Raw genomic sequence first — 18,478 nt, forward strand, 5'->3', positions numbered from 1 at the left:
CCACAAACGGCTGTGACAGCCACCCACAGCCAAAGCAGCAACTGCGGTCAGATACCCTTCCTCCATCCCGGCCTCAGGTTTTCCTCATTGCTATATTTTGCTGGAACAGCTATTTATGGCTGCTTTTAGCATAGGCCGTTGATGCTTTCCACTGAGGTGCCACTGCTCGTCCCACGGCTCCCGCTCAGGCAAAACCCTGGTTTCCAGCCGCCGGGAAAGGGGAGGCAGCCTGCCTCGCACAACACGGTCGCTTTATTTTACTGCCACCTACTGGAAAAAATATAATAATTTTTAAAATTGCTAAGGACGGGGCAGCGGGCGACAGCGGCGACCCGCAAACGCCTGACAGGAGCCGGGGTGGAGGACGGGCCTACTCCCCGCCGGGGCCTGCAACCCCAAGCCGGACCGGGCCGGGCCCCGCCGCCTCACCGGGCAAAAACGGGGCTCGGGGAGAGGCAGCCCGAGGAGCAGCGTGGGGCTCCACGCGTGGGGCTGCGCCCCGCTCCCCGCCGGGCCCCGCGCCGGTCCCCGGGCCGAACCTTCTGGAGCCGGGCCGCGGCGGCGGCGGCGACGGCTGCCATGGCAACGGCGGTCCCCACCGAGCCCCGCCCCTCTCGGCGTCGTCACAGCCGCGGCGGCCAATAGCGGCGCTGGTAGGCGTCAGGTGGGGAAGCGGGTGTCGCTGTGAGGGAACGGCGGGGCTGGCGGCGCTCACACCGGCGGGGAGCCGCAGCCATGTTCGGGGGCCTGGGGCGTTGCTTCGAGGAGGACCCCTTCTTCCGGTGAGGGGCCCGGCCGGCGCCCTCCCGCGACGCGGGGAGACGGGTCGGGCTGGTGGGCGGCGGCCTCTGGGGCCTCAGCGCCGCGGGGGGGCTGCGAGGTGGCGGGTCGGGGGTGGTGGGTCGGCCGCCGCCTGAAGAAGCGTTTGGAGGGTCTTGTCGCCGTGGGGGACGCGTGCCTGTGCGGGGTTAAAGCGCCGGTGTGGTTCACGGCCGCGCTCCTCCAGTTACCCGAAAGAAACGAACGTGCGGAGGAGTGCCCTTTAAAACTATGTAGGGGTTAAATTGTTGCCAGTGATTTTTAAATACCAGGGTCGTGTCTCTTACTCCCCTCTTCAGTAATGCTTTGTAATGTTTCCTGTCTCATGGCGCAGTGAAGAACTTAATCATAATTTCATAGTGACATCTACTGAGAAAAAAAATCTTCACCTCCATTTCTTTGAGTTTCTTGATGTTGTTTTTTCTTCGGTTTCCTAAAAAGCGGACAGGTGCTGGATGTTCTAGCTTTTCTTTTTTTATTATTTTTTTTTCTATTGACTGTTTCTGAGCTCCTGTTCTTGATGCATACGCTAAAGATAACACCAGCTGGTTTTGCATTAAAACTTTGCAAACCTGTGTGTGAGATCAGTAAAGGCAAACTGTCAGTCCTTGTACTGGTTTCCTGAGTGGATGTTGATGCTTTAGCTCAGCAGGTGGGTTTTTTTTTAATTTCTATGCCATAGGCACAACGGTTGTGCTGGTGGTAGAGCACCTCTATGTACTCAACTCTGAAATCAGTTTATTCCTGGTGGGAATCTTCTTTTGCCACTGAAACTTAAATCTAGGTAGTGTGTCTGTGCAAATGCTCCCCTGGAGTGCTGGAACAGCCAAAACTACTGAATTATCTACTCTGGCCCCATTTGACATCTTTTGTCAGAAACTAATCTGTAGCGGGTGCGAATGGGATGGGAGAACTCAGAGGACCCTCAATTATTTTAGTAAGTACCACGTCTTTAGAAAAACTATGCGGAGCTTAATTACAAGCAAAGATAAGGGGTAATGCTGGTGGGTGGATGAGGGGGCCCTGTGATGTCGGTTTGTTGACTCTATCTCTTAGTTACAGGATATTCTAGCTGAGGCTGCGTTTGTACCTCTTAAAGGAGAATCTACTGCTTCGCTGCAAAAGCACATTCCTAGCGGTGGGACAGTTTCTAAAGCTGTGCAAGATGGATTAGTACACTTGGTTTCTAGGAATATGCACGCTATTATAACAACTCATCGGTTACATGCAGGATACACTATGCAGGAACCTTCGCCATGCAAATCCTCTGCATTAAATTAAAACAATAATGGAAATTCTTGTTTGTAGTAATTTGTTATGTGCTTTTGAAATATCAGTTGCTTTCCTCTTATTTATTCTTTTTATTTATTAATTTTTATTGTAGCCACTAATGTAGTTTAAAATTGTAGGAGAAAAAAAGATTGCAGAAGATAGAGGAAGGGAGCGTGCATGAGAGAGATGAGAGTTGATATTAAGATTCATTTTCTTGGCACTGTCCTTGTAAACCTGTTTTGCATGTAGTTAAGGAAATGAGCTTATTACTTCAGATAAGATTAGCTTCCAAAATAGTGTAATAGTAAGCTTCTGTTGCCTCACAAGGAGAGATTTTCACTGCTGAACTGGAAATAGTGCCTGAGTTAAAAGAAATGTCTCTATCTGTGAGCAGCTGGCCTGGGGAAACATGGGTCAGTCAGCCAAAGTGCTGCCTGGGCCCAGCTGAGTTTCATCCTGAATAGCCTGGACAGGTGCAGAAGTGGTGTCTTCTCTGCCAAGTGCAGTTGGCCTCTGTTTTTAATTTACCAGTGCTCAGCTTTTGTTTTATTGTTCCAGGTGTTATCTCCAGTGTGATTCTGCAACTTCAGGCTTACATAACTTCCTATGTTAAAAAAAATATTAATTTAATAGGAAGTACAGTTTTCAAAAATAATAGACTGAATTTATTGTTTTAGGACACTACTTCAGTGCATGTTCCTGGTCAGTTGAGAATCAAGGAGTAACACTGTACTTTTACTAGAACACCCTGAAAAGGTTTCAGCTGGAACATAGAGCCTTAAACTTTGGAGCTTAAGCCTGAATCATACAAGAGCTTATCAAGTGAGATGCATCTTAGTGAAAATCCTCGCTTGCATATGCATTAGCAGTATCAACCTTTTTAATGTCTTTTTCTCCATATAGTAGACACTTGTTTGAGACTGTAACAGTCTTGGAGGCTGAAGGTTTTTGTTCCCTTTATTGATTCCTGCAAAAACCCGAATGTCATGTTAACTACTTATGAGACAAAATTTTGTTAATGTAGGATAGTGGAACAACAAATGTATTAATTGTATAAATTCATTCAGGGCTTAATTTTGAAAATAACTTACAGTGCTTAACATGGGCACAAATTCTGTGTGCAAACCCTTATAGAACCCACTCTCTTTTTCCCCCACCACTTTTGTGGTATAATAATACAAGCTGTGCTGAAATCCTGTCTGTCTGATCAAAAGTATCTTCCCCCCCTCCTCCCCCCCCTAAAAAAGGTCAAATTTTAAGTCAGATATGATCAATAGTAATTAAACTAGGGTGCTCTCCACCTGTTGCCATCCTAGAAAATCTGTGATTTGAACAAAGAACTTCAGATCTTGCATCCTGTACTGGAGAGACTTTAACTTGTTTAATATATTTTTTTTTTTTTTTTTTTTGTAAGGGTGATATATTTGTTTTGTAGTTATGGTTAGAGTTTCAGTCATCAGAGCCATAAAGGTGATAGGTTTAATTCCTTGGAAATCTTGTCTTCCGCACAGATTCTCTGTTGACGTTCCATTGTTTTTCCCCTACTGAAATTGTAGTATTTCTTTTGAGGCTTGACAACACTGGACCTTTTTATGAATGGCTCCTTAAAATGTCCCTAGAAAATTGGGACATTTTATTTCTGTTCCTAAATATGTCATTCCAGAGCATATGTCTTACTTCCCTATCTCTGATAGTAAGAAGATGTATTTACAAATTGATTCACAGACCTTTACTTTTTTAAAAAACAGCCAACAACAAAACCCCACAGTTTTAGATGCAGGTATGAGTGTACCAAATAGATCTAGCAGAGGTTGAATGGCCAGAGAAATTGAAATAAGGCAAAAAGGACAATTTCACATGGTGTGAAGCATTATTTCATGTCAGGTGAGATGTATTACAGCATGTTATGCACACTGAATTCAACCAGTTTTTATTATCTACATTAAATCTATGGAATCTTGTTTTGCTTATGATGTGTTGTAGATAACTTATTTTATGAGCATCCTACTTCTTTTGAACTGGAAGGGACTGGGGAGAAATTTTGTTACGTGTAAGTTACTGGTGGAATACAGTTCATATTTATTTATGTTTTGATTACCAAACCTGTCTGAAGTTTCTGGTGTCAAGATAGATTTGATGGAAGTATGCATATACTGTAGTAGCGCTTGTGTGCTTCCCTCATCTTGGCTTGTGCAGTGGCTTTTTCCATCTGTTTTTCATCCTGTGAAAAATGAGGGGACACTTGCTGTGTGCAAGCTGCTTATCACAATAGGACTGAAGTTAAAGCTAGCAGTCATGTGAGCGGGGTAGATTAGGGTCTGCTTAATGGCAACGGTAAAGATACTTCTTAACTGTAAAGGTCTGTTTGCATTAGAGTGAGTTAAGTATGTTGTGTAGCTTAAAGGGATGTTGTTGGGTTAAAAAACCTTGTTTGAAAATTAATCCAGTGTTATGTTTGTAACCTTATTTCCTTTTCACCTAAACAGAAAAAATAAATGCAACTTTAGCACAAGAACAGACAGTACAAAGCAAAGAGATCAAAGTGGCCACATGGTGTGGAAACTAGTTTTCATGGGACTGAAGATAAGGGGTGGGGAGAATAGAAAAGCTGTTCAGGAGGCTTTCAAGAGGTGATTGGCTATTGAATAAGTTGGAGGAACAACCTGAAGCTCTTCTTCATGGCGGCATGAGATGTCATGGGAAAGGCTGTGGTGTCCTGGAGAGAACGAGGATGTGAGGTGTCTGGGGAGTGCCAGGAAATTGATAGGAAGGAAGATGAGGTGCAATTAAGTCTGAGCAAACATACCTGGGAAATGACTGTTAACACTAATAAAGTGGCTTTCAGCAGAATAGCAAAGGAGAAAATTAGACTGGAGATGAAGGGAGGAAATGAAGCATGTTTTTTGTTTGAAGTAATAATTTGTAGCCTTGGACCACAGGCTTCGGTAGTGATCATGTATTGTGCTTCTGACAAAATCGTATTTCGTTCCTCCTTTGGCCTCAGTTTGAGATATTTTGTTCTTGTCCAAATTAGAGAATGCAAAGAATTAGGTAATACTGGAGAGCAACTTCAGCAATATTTCACTTGCAAGCCAGGCTTTGGGATTACTGATGGGGTTCTGTAGGTTTTTGGAAACAGGTTGAGTGTATACAAAGAGAAGAGAAGAGCGGGGAAAACTAACAGGAAAGCAAAAAGCCAGTAAGAATCTTTCTGCCTAAGCAGACAAAAGGGATGTGAGAACATGATTTGTGGAGGGAGAGGAAAGGGAAGGCAAAGATGCAATAGTGGGTGACTAAAAGGAGATGAAGCTGGCTTGAATTTAGAGGATGGTATGTGTTTTTGAGCACGTGGGTCAAGGACGATGAAAAGTAGAATGGGAGTAGCCAGCAAAATAAATTTGGGGAGCGAGGGGAAGAATCTCCTGGGACACGATGAGTTCAGTGAGTAGTACTGTGCTAAGCTTTGGAAGGTAAAAGGGGAAAAAATGAGAAAAAAAAAAAAAAAAAAAAACAAACCAGTTCTTTTAATATCGGGGGTTGGAGGTAGAAGTAGTGAGAAATATAAGTCAGTTTTATAGTTCCTGGCAGATAGTAAACATAGGCTGGAGTGAAAGATGTCTGCAAAGGATGGACTATTTTTGGAAATGATGAGGAAAGAAAAAAAGCAATATGGACACTCAAGAGCATAAGAGAGCAATGAATACAGAAGAACTAAAACACCCAACCAACCTGTGAGATGGGAAGAAAAGTGGAAGAAGTGACAATTTGTGAAGAACAGGAGATTGCCTAGTTGGTTCTTTATTCAAATTCTTTATTTTAATAGGACCCATATGGGATGTTTTAAAAATTTCAGATCCATTTTACATAGCTTGGAATAAACCCTGATGACTTTCTATGTGAAATATGTCTTTTTCAGGGATCCTTTTGCCGCACATCATGAATATATGCGGCAGATGATGAGAAGCTTTTCTGATCCTTTTGGACGAGATCCATTTCTCAGTATAACAGATGGTGGGGAGAGAACAGTAGATCGAAGAGCACACCAGGACTCTCAGGTTGCTCTAAGAGGAAATCGCAGAGTAAGTATTTTCTTAATCTCTAAGGATTGCTACATGGAATTTACATTTACTAGTAGTATAGTCGGCTTCACATTTCCATTTCTGTTAAATTTGGTCCAGTGGAAACAGAGGCCTGGCTCAGCTATTGCAACCTTGGTCAGATTATTTCGTCACTGAGTAAAATGTGGATAATATCTCTCTTTGTTCCTTAGTGACCTATTACTCAATGCTGACAAACTTCAGTTAGGACTAATAACAAGTCTGTATGTTATTGAACCTTGACTATACAATATTTAATGAAACAAACTAAACATTTAATAATGTTTAGTTTAATAAATATTACGTATTAAGTGTTTCTATTACAGAAAGGCATTAAAAATGTCCAACGACAGAGCCTTCTGTGAACGCTTATTTCCTTTTTATGCTAACTTTACTTAAAAAGGTACCTTGAAATGTTTATGCCTTCACTCTGCATTTTATCTTGTGTCTAGTTTCTTATGTTAGTTTGATCTAACACAAACCTGTGTTTCAACCACCTAAATAGTATCTACACAGATATTTTAAACCCTGTTTCAACTTTGCAAATGAGAATAAAGGCTTTGCATTCTGTATTTCGTCTGATTCTTAATGTTTCCTCCAGATACAACAATATAAGAATTAAAGATCAGAGAAATTGATATGAAACCCAGTATTTCTGAAACTGAGAAGTTGGCAATGATCTGTGTTTTACATGAAGTATCTTTTTAAACACTCTGGGCATGCAGGACAATTATATCTAACGCTTCTGTAGCTAAACCTTATCTAATTGCTGTATTTAGAAAGGATGTATGTTTGAAGTTGGTTTCTCTCCCTCCACCAGACAAAATATTTTGCAGCTGAATGATCTCTTACTATAACGAATCGCATTTGATTTTTTAAAAAACAGTTGGAGAGAAAACAGATTACAAGGTCTTGTGGAACTCAGCCAGGTTTGGTGTGGGTTGTTCAAACCTAGATAGTTAGAGCTTAATAAACAAAGCTGAAACACGGACTGTCGCCTACAAGTCAAAAGGGTAACTGTCAGATTCTTTCCTCTGTGCTCATACATTGCTGGTTAGTTTCAAATATAGATGTTGCTGTATCTCATTAGGGCATGATCTTTCCTTTACCAAAGCAGATTCTCAGGCCTTGGTTCAGAAGGTGCATAAAAACAGATCAAACTTTTTTCCTTTAGAAAAAGAATGTCAAGCCTTACCCTAATATTTTGTGGGGTTTGTATCCCTTGTTCTTGGCAGTGAGGGGTAAATGTGAGACATAGAAAACCTTTATGTGTGGTTACAGGATTTAAAGGTGCAAGAGCGCTGTGTTATTTTGATAAGCACAAAAGAATTCCACACCTGCTAAAATCTTTCCACTATCTTTTAATCTTCCTCATGTTTCACCTAAGAGTTGTCAGATGTCACAGGAGACTCAACACTGATTATTTGAGCCTTGTTGTAGTCTCAAACTGCTTTTACTGGTTTCCTTCCAGAAATTATTCAAACACTTAAAATAATTAGATTTTTATGTAGGAAAAGATGGATATCTTTATTGCCGTGTAAAATACTTTGTTAAAATTACCTCTACTGATTACTGATACTGTAATTCTATGTTTAAGTAAACTATAGCATGCTGAAAACTGCTTTATAAGGAACAGAATTTGTTGCAACACCTCAATGTGCATTAATATTGTATTCAAATTTGAAAATACTTTTCCTTTCTCAAACAGGTTTGCAGTGTCAGTTTTTAGCCATTTGGAGGGAGGGAAGGGGGAAAGGATATGAGGAGGAGGAGGAATGGGGTAAAACATCTGAAGAGATACTGTCATTTGGTTTTGTTTGGATATCTGATCGTCATATATATGAGGCAACTATTTAACAGCTTTTATAGTATGTATTCTAAAATAGAGTTTATAAACTTTTTATGACTTACAACTTTATTTTTTCCAAGGATACCCTTTTGCATTTGGTATATTCTGTTCTGCCACTACATGTTAGACAGAACTGCAATCAGAGTTCATAAAGGTATTCAAGAATTGGATAATTCCTTCCTTTTGTACTTAGAGTTATTGTAAAGTGTTTGGTTCTTCTGCCTAACCAGTCTTTTCTTTAGGTGGGCTTTTATATAGCTCTCCAGTCTTAGTTTCCTGGAAACGTCGATGTGTTTTCTAGCATCTCATTGCCCTGTCATATAGGGATATTCAATTTCAGTTGGTCAAACAGGAACTGTATTTGCTGGTGTTTATAGCTACATCTATTTATACAACTGCAGAAGATTATAATTTACTCATGGGGGATTTGTCTTCATGTGGTTCTGTATATGATGATAGATTTACCTAGAACTTCTTTGCAATGACCTTTGAAACTTCTGACAAGTTAGACTTCATTTTGTTTATCACAAGGGATATATGGATATTTTACAGAAATATCTTTTTATATTTGCATTAATCTCTTGTAATACATAAAGAGTACTCGTCAACAGGTCAGCTGCATCACTTAACTTTTTAAGCTCTAAAATGGTATGCCATTTAGGTCGCTATGGTATACAAACATTTCTCAACTTCTAGCTTTAAGTGCTTCTAGCACATACATGTGAATATGACTTAAGTGTGGTGACAGCTATCACTTTCCAATATCATTGGTATAAATATATTACTTGTATAGAGCGGAGACTATTTCATATTATATTGTTGTAGCATGCTATAGATTACCAAGGTCCACTTGAGTGACTGTTTTTATTTGATCAGAAATGTTTAATATCACCTGCTGTATATGAAAGTTACTTCTGCTGTGTCTGATAACAGGTATAGTAACTAAAAGACGCTGGTCCTTTTTCTTCCAGGCAACAAGCTGCTCCCTCATGCCCTTTGCAGGCTTTGGTAGAGGGGTTAGTATCTCAGGAGCAATAATCCTTGTAGCTCTTGCTAGCATGTGCATACTGTCTGTATAACCAAAGCATGGACAAAGGCTAGTCTCAGTGTGCTTGCAAACTGCTTTTGTTGGTGTTTAGATATGTGGAACAATATAATTTGAGAAATATTTTTTTAATTATATTTTTTCCTTATTAATTGAAAATGCTGGGGTAGATTAAATATGCTGATATCAAGATTGGAAAAGTTACTACTTAGCAGCTGGCTTTTCTACTTGGCGATGTATCTGTTGGTGCTTTATCTCTGGATATGAATGAAATAATCCCTGGAGAGAGACTCAAAACTTTGAATGCTGCTTGGAGTGTGTTTGTGTCTGTGATACGGATAAGACCTGTAGCACTGGTCACAGCTAGACAGGCCAGCTTCTGAAGACAGAATTTGCACTGGAACTGGGCTTGGAATCATTTTCAGCTGTGGCTTGCAGGGGGTCTGGAATATCTTGTAAAAGATCTGTAAAAAGTTTATTGCTAGGAGCCTCGTGGAGCTTTTTGCATCCTTTGGAAGGCTTTAGAGGGTCCTCAGATTGAAAAGTGGTAGCTTAAAGAGTGTCTCTCACTTGCAGAGCAGGTAAAAATAAGCATGGGTCTTTGAATTTTCAGTTCTAAAAGTATTACTTGCTTAATTATCCCTTCCAGAGGCACAAATTGGCATCTTGCTGTATGCAAAAAGTGTATTAGCTAATCAAAGTTCTTTTGCTATTAACTGCACAGGCTATGGTTTTACTCCCCCTGCCCCAATCTATGGCATGTAGTTCCATAGTTACAGCTGATTACTATGTAATGTCATTGGTCAACATGCAGATTTCTAACTGTAGAATGCAGTTTTCTGGAGTTACTGATACTTGTAATGATTTGATGCCCTAAATGGTGTGTAATTATTGCCCAGAGGTTTTGATAGCCCTTAAGGATTCAGATTTCTTGCTACTCAAGAAACAACTGAAGATTTTCTATACCTGAATTTTACTTATTTTTGTGTGTAAACTGCAGATTTTATTTTTAAACTTTTAAATACATACCTATTTAAATGAATTTATTTAAATTTAATTCTCTATATTTCCAGTAGTTGGAGGAATGTGGGGTGTTTGCTATTGTAATTAGCGCCCTGGTGTTTCGTAGCACCTTAGTAGTGCAAAGGACTGCTATGTGCACCCCAGCAGCCTGCCTCTTCCCAAAGCTGCTGGCTTTTGCAGGGCCCTGGGGAGCTGTTTCCCCTGCTCTTCTCATGGCCTCGTACCTGTGGACCAGAGTGCGGTGGTGGTGCAGCAGCTCTCCTGGGGAGCCACGAGGCATGTGCACGTCTAGAAGCTTACCAACCAACCAACCAGTGTGTGGTGCTCCCTCTTAACTAACTTACTCCAACCACAGCTGCTCATGTGGGAAACCAGGCAGCACAGTAGGGAGTTTGAACGGGTCCTGAGGAAAAGCTCACAGTAGGAGAGGAAAGTCCTGGCGAAAATCATCTTTATCACCACCTGCTGCACTGGAGAGGAGCCCAGAGGAGGATGCTCGTTTGGGACAGCATTGCTGTCTTCCCAGATGGTCACTTAGCAGATTTCACCTCTTCCCTACTTTCTGTCCTCCCATCTCTCTAATTTGTTTGTTTTGTTTTCTTGCAAAAGCAGCTTTTATCAGTATGCTCAGTATATGCCATCAGCTACAGATCCTATTAATAAAATTCTGTGCATGGCAGCCTGTCTTAGTATCTATCCTTTGTGCAACACTGGATCTTCTACTTTCATGTCAAAATAACAAATGAATGTTTTGTTGAATACACCTATAGCATTAAGTAATTAACTGCCCTTGAAAGACCAAGTTATGGTTCTCTGATTTTTCCACACTGGCCTTTTATGAGTAATGTACACTATTTCTGCAAAAGAGCAGCTATATCTGCCGGGATGCATTTTCAGTGTGATTCCATATGCATTAAGGGATCTGCGTAATAGAGGTAGTTTGATCTTCAATAAATTATGAGGTATGGAGGGCCATATAGTACCTTTTACAGCAGAAGCTAGTTAGGTTAGAAGGTATATGGAAATAGTTCTTGTAAATTGGCCACAATATGAGCTTATTTTGATATTTGAGTGTCAAATCTTTCACTTCTGTCTTTCCGGCATCTTTAACTTAACAATCAAGCTCCCCATGCTAGCTTTCGATTTTTCATTTGAAAAGGTGTATTTTGGCTTGTCTATGTCTGTGAAAAACTTTTTTGATGGTCTGATTTGCATTGAAGATGCATGTAAAAAAAAAACCAGCCTCAGAACTTGCAGAGTGAGAAAACTGTTTTAATTTTCATGTCTCTTCTTTTAGCAGGATGCAGATTTTGGGGAACCTTTTTTTGCAATGGACAGGATGATGTCAAATATGAGAAACAGTATGCTGGAAATGCAAAGAAAATTTGTAAGTTTTCTAAAATGTGTTCTAAAATTAATTGTATTGGCGAATGACAGTTGTTTGAAATATTACTCAAAGTACTGCCAAGAAAAAGGTTACTAGTCTCAAGCAGATAGTAAGAATTTTTTTATTCCTCAGACTTTATCATTGTTATAATTCTCTATGCTGTCGCTGATTATTTGCTAACAACAGTACTTTAAATATGCTTGATTCTCTGGGGGTTAGAGCTGTTGTAAGTTATCTGGTCTCTGGCTGTTGCCAGAGCTGACACCTTAAGTGAAGGAGCAGTTTAAAGTGTTACTGTACACTTAAACAACAAAACCACAAACGCCTAAATGCCACCCTACATATAGACCTTCCTCTGATTTTATTTTCAGTACTGCTTCTTTCTTCTCAGTCTCTGAAGATAAACACTGGTATCTATTAAGTGTTGCTGGGTGTATTTACTGTGTTTCACTGGCCTTGTAAAATGGCTTGTAACCATTATTGCTTAAGTCCTAGTTCACCTGAACTCTTTACACACATTATTATATACTGTATGTGGCAAGACTGCTGTTACAGGTTATATCTTCATTGCTAAACTATGCCAGGGTGAGCGTTTGAGCAGTTGCTTATTGCTGCCCATGCTTTTTATCTGTTGTCATGTTTCCTGGCATGGGGAGACCTGTGGCCAGACAAGGCTCGGACAAGAGCGAGGGCAGATCAAATGCCGAAGTCTCTTCCCAACAGGCCGTATCTATGGTGCCAGGACTGAGAGTTAATTTTTCAGAGGGTTATTCTTTTCATAGTAAGATAGTCTCGGATTGTAATAAGTACCTGTTATCCACAAGTTTTAACTTTTATTAATAAGAAGTCTACATCGCTTGTAGGATGACCTGTCCATCCATCCAGATGCACACACATTCAGCTCCTCCTCTGTGATGACCTACTCCAAAGTAGGGGATGAACCACCAAAAGTTTTCCAAGCTTCAGCTCAGACACGCACAGCTCCAGGAGGTGTAAGTAGTGCTGAGATGCAGCAAAAAGGTGGTATGTAATTACTGGAATCCAAACTTATTGGAATAAGTTCATCTATACTAAACCAGAGTTTCCTTCAGGTTGTTTTTACTGGAGACAGTTACTGTTATAATTTAGAAAAATATATGTCTGTTTAAATATTGCTCTATATTAAAGGCTGCTTAGGCTGAAGTGCTGCTTTCTTCCTTGTAATTTGTATGCTTCTAAGTATATGTCTAAATAAATTGTCTGCCTATCAAAGACTGGAAAAATGGAGTGCCAGGACAGCTGATTCTTCAAGGCGGTCTCCAGTGTCTTTTTCTTTGCTATAATTAATCTTCTTGTACATGTAAAATTCTGTCTAAAATGTAAGATAGCAAGAGGCAGTCTATTTGCAAAACATGGCTTCGAATCATCCCCTTTACTGGGGCACTTTTAAATGCTTATGTAATGCTTCAGATGGAGGTGCCCTTTCATTGACTTCCTTGCAGCTGTTGCGTCTAATTCTGCTAAGAAATTTGAATTTGAATTTGAACCCTGAAGCAAGGTTCATGAAAGACTATATGCGAGCGGTAAAGGCCGTTGGGCATGATTGGCTGTGGGTTATGTTCAAGCTCAAGCAGACACTCAGTTATCAAAAAGGTTCTAATAATAATACCTATGAACACAGTGATAAGCGGTTGCCTGGGTTTCAAGCCAGGCAACACGACAACCCAGTAATTAGTTGTCCCTTCATGCTGAGAATATTGGCATCGGCTGTTATTCATTCTGTTGTCAAGGAGAATGTTGAAGACTTGTCTGCATGCTGTATATTTAGACTAGGCTTTTTTTCCTGTATGTATGTTACTTAAGGAGCTTTAGGTGTTCTTGTTTAATCTTCCTGTCTGTTGGCAGAAAGAAAAGAGATTTCATCTGTACTTTATTGGTGTATTTTCAGCCAACGCAGTAAATGAGACATCAGGAAAAGCCTGAAAAACCTAACTTTTGAAAAAGAAAGATATAAAAACTTTGGGGAAGAAAACTGGATTTTTCTTAGATATTTTTACCTTTTTTTTTTGGTTGGAAGGACACTTACTTCCCTTTTTTGTACAGGTTAAGGAGACAAGAAAAGCAGTCAGGGATTCTGAAAGTGGACTGGAAAAAATGGCTATTGGTCATCATATTCATGATCGTGCGCATGTCATTAAAAAATCAAAGAACAGGAAGACTGGTGATGAAGAAATGAACCAAGAATTCATCAACCTGGATGAAAGTATGTCTTTTTATGCAGTTCTCTAAGAGGCTTTACACTGTTGTTTCACATAGCAATTTTGAAGTTGCAATTTGAGACATCTTAAAGGGACTTTTTCAGACAGTCTGAAAGTCTGCAAATCAAGTTTCCGTAGTTGATAGAAATTTGGACAACCTAAGTTTAAGTAACCAGTTAGACTTGAACATACTGTGGTGTTGCAGTTGGTACTGTTTGTTTGTACAACAGCTGCTCATATTTGAGAGTACTTTTAATGATATTTTATGGTTTCAAACAAACTTTTAACAGGATTTTACTTTGTGCTGTGTGTTTGTTTGTGGCTAACATAAAATTCATATTTAAGAGATGTGTTGTTAAAATGTGCGTATACTTTTACAATATAATGACTTTCAGGTTTTTTAATTTTGATCTTCCAAACGTAAGCCTACTGGCAGTGAGCTTTTAGTTGTCTTTTACAGTTACCCTAGAAATAGCTTGCAGGCCATGTGAGGAGTCATGGACCACAAGTTTAAAAAAACACTGTTCAAAAAACCTAATTTTCACTTCATGTTTTTTCCTATCTTGCTTGCATTTATTAAAAATAAGTGAACTTTAACTGTTTTTTAGCTGAGGCCCAGACCTTTGATGAAGAGTGGCAGAAAGAGATTATGAAGTTCAAGCCATCTAGAACTAGATGCAATTTAGAAGCTCCGAAGTACCGAAGTATTCGTCACATACCCAAGCAAGATGCATCAAGAAGGTAAAAATAGTTTCCTACCAGAATAAGGAAATACTTGCAACAGAATGACAATTCAATTCTGAAGCAATCTGTTTATGAACAAACAGTGCTTACTGGCAATCTGAGCAGAAATAGCGTGTTTTATTCCCCCATTTCTCATGATGCCACAATAACAAAATACTGCCTTACACTATTTATCTAAATTTTGAAGAGAATCGGTATTTTTGACTGAGAATTAATTAATGAATTGATAGGCTAAAATGGTGAGTGATTTTTCTGGAGAAATATGCCAGTGCTCTTAGCTCAACTATGTACAAATGTTGTAGCTCCCCCCACAGTCATTAAACTGGGTTAATAGCATTAAGGTATAATCCTTGTTGAGGGCTCGGTTGATCTGTTCTCTTGTGTAAAAGGGAAGACACCTTCCATATAGTTGGAGACAGACGCACCCCTCTCTTCAGGGTTAGATTTCAAATGCGATCTCTTCTAATCCGAGGATCGGGAAGTCTGTGTAGGAACAAGGACTTTATCTGTAAGTGCAGGAGCTCCCCTGTGTAGACTGCTATCCGCCAAGCTTTGGGGTTTTTTCCCCCCCCTCTTATTGACATAGACATCACAACTTCCACTGAAACTTTTGTTGGTTGCATGTTTGGTAGTGAGTGCTACAGAAGGTAAATGCTCCTCTTCTGTAAACTATACAGAGCGCTTTCCTTCTGGTGCCTCTTCAGTTCTTGAGGTTTATTACAGAGGCTACTTTACTTTCCATTTCAGTTTTCAAACTAAGCTGATTCTTCCTTCTCATCCAGTGCACGAGATGAGGAAACAGTCCAACTCTATGCTGGTAACAATGGAAGTTGTTTTGGAGGGACAGTCAAATCTGTTTTACAACTAAAATAACCATACCTCCACATTACTAATTAACAAAATGCATATTCCCCCACCCCCATATCATATGGTGGTTGTGATTGTTGTTGTTGTTTGTTTCAGAGAGAAACCACTTGCGGTTGCAGGTTCCAGGGAGCCCAGAGCTTCTTTGGAGAATCTCAATGTGAAAGGAACACATGTCCCCATCAAAAGCAGCAAAAAATAAATTGCTTCCATTCTCCGTTTGAATGGAGTTTCTTCAGAGGAGATAATGGTGCTGCATTGCTTATGTTTATATAAGTATACACGAATATATGACCAATCTCTGTTTTTTGTTTTAGTTAAGTAATAGCGTGCCTTGCTACTCTGATCTTTTGACAACTGAGTGTTCTTTAAAACTTCAGATCCTTGGTTAAAGCATCTAGTTTCAGTAAATTAAAAACTGACAAACTTCCACTTAAAAGCACTTTAATGGATTATCACTAATTCTGTGGGGTTTTTTTTAAATAAATACTTTTATTTGCAAGATTTTTCTAATACAACTGTACCAGTCCCAGATGTTTTATTAAGCCTGGTAATGAAACTACTTTATCCTCACACTCTATAACTTCCACAAAAAGTAAACTCTCTTTTTATTTTGTGTGGCTGAAGTAATTATTAATTTTCTAGGTTATACAGCAATTAATAGCAATTTGAATACACTATAGCCACTATATGTATCTCTTTAAAATCACATTGTACATTGTTATAGAATTCCCAGATTCACCTTGATTTTAATACAAAGACAAGTGAGAGGAATACTAAAATGACAAATACTTCAAGTAAATTTTCATTTATAGTCATTCTTATGTTCATAAGCTGTGCTTGCATCTCTTATTTTCTGTGCCTAGACTGTCAGTTTTGTATTGCTGATCCTTGGTATGTTTCCTTGGGCGGTGGCCCATTATTTTTCATTCATCAAGATTCTCTGTAGTAGCTTTTAATTATTCTGTAATAATACCACTGTGTTCTAAGAAACTCGGCTGTTACTATTAGGTTTTAATCAGAAAAATATGTGGGAGAAATTAGTTGAGTGGGCGGTAGCTTAACTGGATAAGAAATGATTACACCATTTCTTTTCTTCTAAAAAGCTGGAAGAGCCCTGTGTACGGGAAAGCATTTCCCCCCTCAACTGAGATGAGATGTGTTTGTAAATCTGACACTTGGTCTCCCTTGACCTTGTTGTTGTTGTTGTTCTTTGGTTAAAGAGTCTTCTGTTCTAGAGGAAAGGCAACTGCCTGACTGAGAACAGAAAAGGTCTTTGTATTACAAGTGTTAAGTTTGTGCTGTTTTGTTATGCAGAATTGGTCTCCCCATGTGGTAGCGTAAATAACTTCTGTAGACTATAGCATATAGCATTAGCGCTATAGCATATATTACAAAGCTAAAACTTTATAGTGTAGCCTTTAAAAAAGGCACTATTTATATGATAAAAGAAAATAGCTTTAGTAAGTTAAGATTAATAGTTGTTTGGCCAAAAAGTAAATGCCCTTTAAATCGTATCTTTCTGCAGATTCCCCAGATTATTTAATTCTGTGTTTCTTAACATGCAAAAATAATCAAAAGTACTTTTGTTGAACTCTGACAAGGGAAAGACAATTGCTTCTTTGCTTGTTTAATGCAATGGTCTCCTCCTGGTGTTGCAGCAAATACAAGCGGCAGTGAGTTTATGCTACTGACCCACCCTACGAGCAGCCGAGCTCAGCGGGCGGTAGGGGGGCAGCAACCCCTGCCAGAAGGACAGGCTGAAAGGGTGCGATATCGGAGTCAACCTTGCCAGAACCTGGAATCTAAAGGACACTTTTGCTCCTTAAAAAGTAAGAGTACAACCCTAGGGCCTGATCTTCCATATGCTGAAGACAACATTGATTTTGCAATACCTGTCATTGGGAATATAAGGCCGTGGAGGCATTTTCCGGGTATGTCACTTAAATTTCCCTGTAATAAACAGCAGGAAAGTTTTTCATGTGGCAACTGCAAAACAAATGCTTGATTGGAGGGACACTGCTATTTAACAGAAAATAGCAGAAAACATCTGACAACTGATACTTTTGTCTATGCTTTACTGAGACAAACACATATATGTAATTACTAAAACAAGTACATACTATGGTTTTAAAATCGTAGTGGAAAGAGGCTAATGTTCATTATGGATTACTTTGTTATGCAAAAAATGTTCTAAAATCCAATGCAAAAGAAATTGTTAAACATAGAAACATCTGAAACTATAATTCTTTAATAAAGTTATTTATTATTTATGGTTATTGACTTACTCTACACCACAAAATGACTCGTGCTTTATTTATTTTTGGGCTGTTTTGAAACATTCTTATTTGGGAAACCAGCAGTGATGCCATGAGGGAAAGTATGCCCCTCAGTTTCCAGAAGGAAAACATGTATTTACTAAAAAAAAAAAAATAGTTTGCTAGAAGGAAGCAGATGGGGGTGGGACTTGAGTCTCTGCTTTGGAACTGCTCTTGGAGTCTTCTCTTCTCTGGTATGGAAGACCAACTGTTCCTGGTGTAATCCTAAAAGTGAGAGGTTTTGGGTTTGTTTTTTTGTTTTTTTTTTTTTTTTTTAATATTTGAGAATCTAGGTATGCACTGTAGCTTCCTTGAGCTATGACATGAACCTTAGCTGTCAAATAGATGACATACTATCACACATGTGCTCTTGATACTAAATGTGAGAATTTCATCTTTCATTATGGTGGTTATTAGAGGGAAGCCCCACACAGTAACTGCAAAGAGCTGGGAGGTACTGTTTGCATATATGTAACATAGACTTAATTGACACTTTCTTGCTATTATAACACAACACTCAAAATGTTATAAACTGGTACCTGTGCTCTACCCAGCATTCTCTTACACATCACCAGACTGGGTTCTTCATGCACTGCTGCCATATGGTTCTTTTGATGGGGAGCCCAGCTCTGGATTTGGTACCTCAGACTCTGGCCAAGTTGCTTTTTTGGTATAATCAGCTAATCTTCCTCTGCAGTTACAGCACTGCTCTGATGATTCAATGCCCATTATTAATACAGGCTGGGTGGAGAATAGATGGAGAGCAGCCCTGAGGAGAAGGACTTGGGGGTGTCGGTGGGTGAGAAGCTCCCCAGGAGCCAGC

The 18,478-nt window shown here is 39.5% G+C and overlaps 1 protein-coding gene across 3 annotated transcripts; it reads left to right on the forward strand.

Annotated features, from left to right (window-relative positions):
* The first annotated feature begins 688 nt into the window (after positions 1-688).
* MLF1 (myeloid leukemia factor 1) lies at positions 689-17,610 on the forward strand. 3 transcript variants are annotated; one of them, XM_082486969.1, is made up of 9 exons: positions 689-782; positions 6,008-6,170; positions 9,009-9,053; positions 11,403-11,492; positions 12,356-12,484; positions 13,575-13,734; positions 14,338-14,470; positions 15,221-15,290; positions 15,437-17,610. In XM_082486969.1, exons 1-9 carry the CDS (start codon positions 736-738, stop codon positions 15,611-15,613), a joined length of 1,014 nt encoding a protein of 337 aa, XP_082343095.1. In that variant the 5' UTR covers positions 689-735; the 3' UTR covers positions 15,614-17,610. The 3 variants fall into 3 exon arrangements, with proteins under 3 accessions (XP_082343095.1, XP_082343096.1, XP_082343097.1); XM_082486970.1 differs by lacking the exon at positions 15,221-15,290; XM_082486971.1 differs by lacking the exons at positions 9,009-9,053; positions 15,221-15,290 and having other exon boundaries at positions 11,406-11,492.
* Positions 17,611-18,478: the final 868 nt, after the last annotated feature.

This window comes from Vanellus vanellus, assembly GCF_965231255.1.
Source record: "Vanellus vanellus genome assembly, chromosome: 8".
Classification (NCBI taxonomy): Eukaryota; Metazoa; Chordata; class Aves; order Charadriiformes; family Charadriidae; genus Vanellus; species Vanellus vanellus.

Excerpts from the sequence above, each read along its gene's own strand:
- MLF1 (XM_082486969.1), top strand. The coding sequence starts at position 736 with ATGTTCGGGGGCCTGGGGCGTTGCTTCGAGGAGGACCCCTTCTTCCG. Across the intron at positions 783-6,007 it reads GAGGAGGACCCCTTCTTCCG|GGATCCTTTTGCCGCACATC; the intron begins GTGAGGGGCCCG and ends TGTCTTTTTCAG. Across the intron at positions 11,493-12,355 it reads TGGAAATGCAAAGAAAATTT|GATGACCTGTCCATCCATCC; the intron begins GTAAGTTTTCTA and ends CATCGCTTGTAG.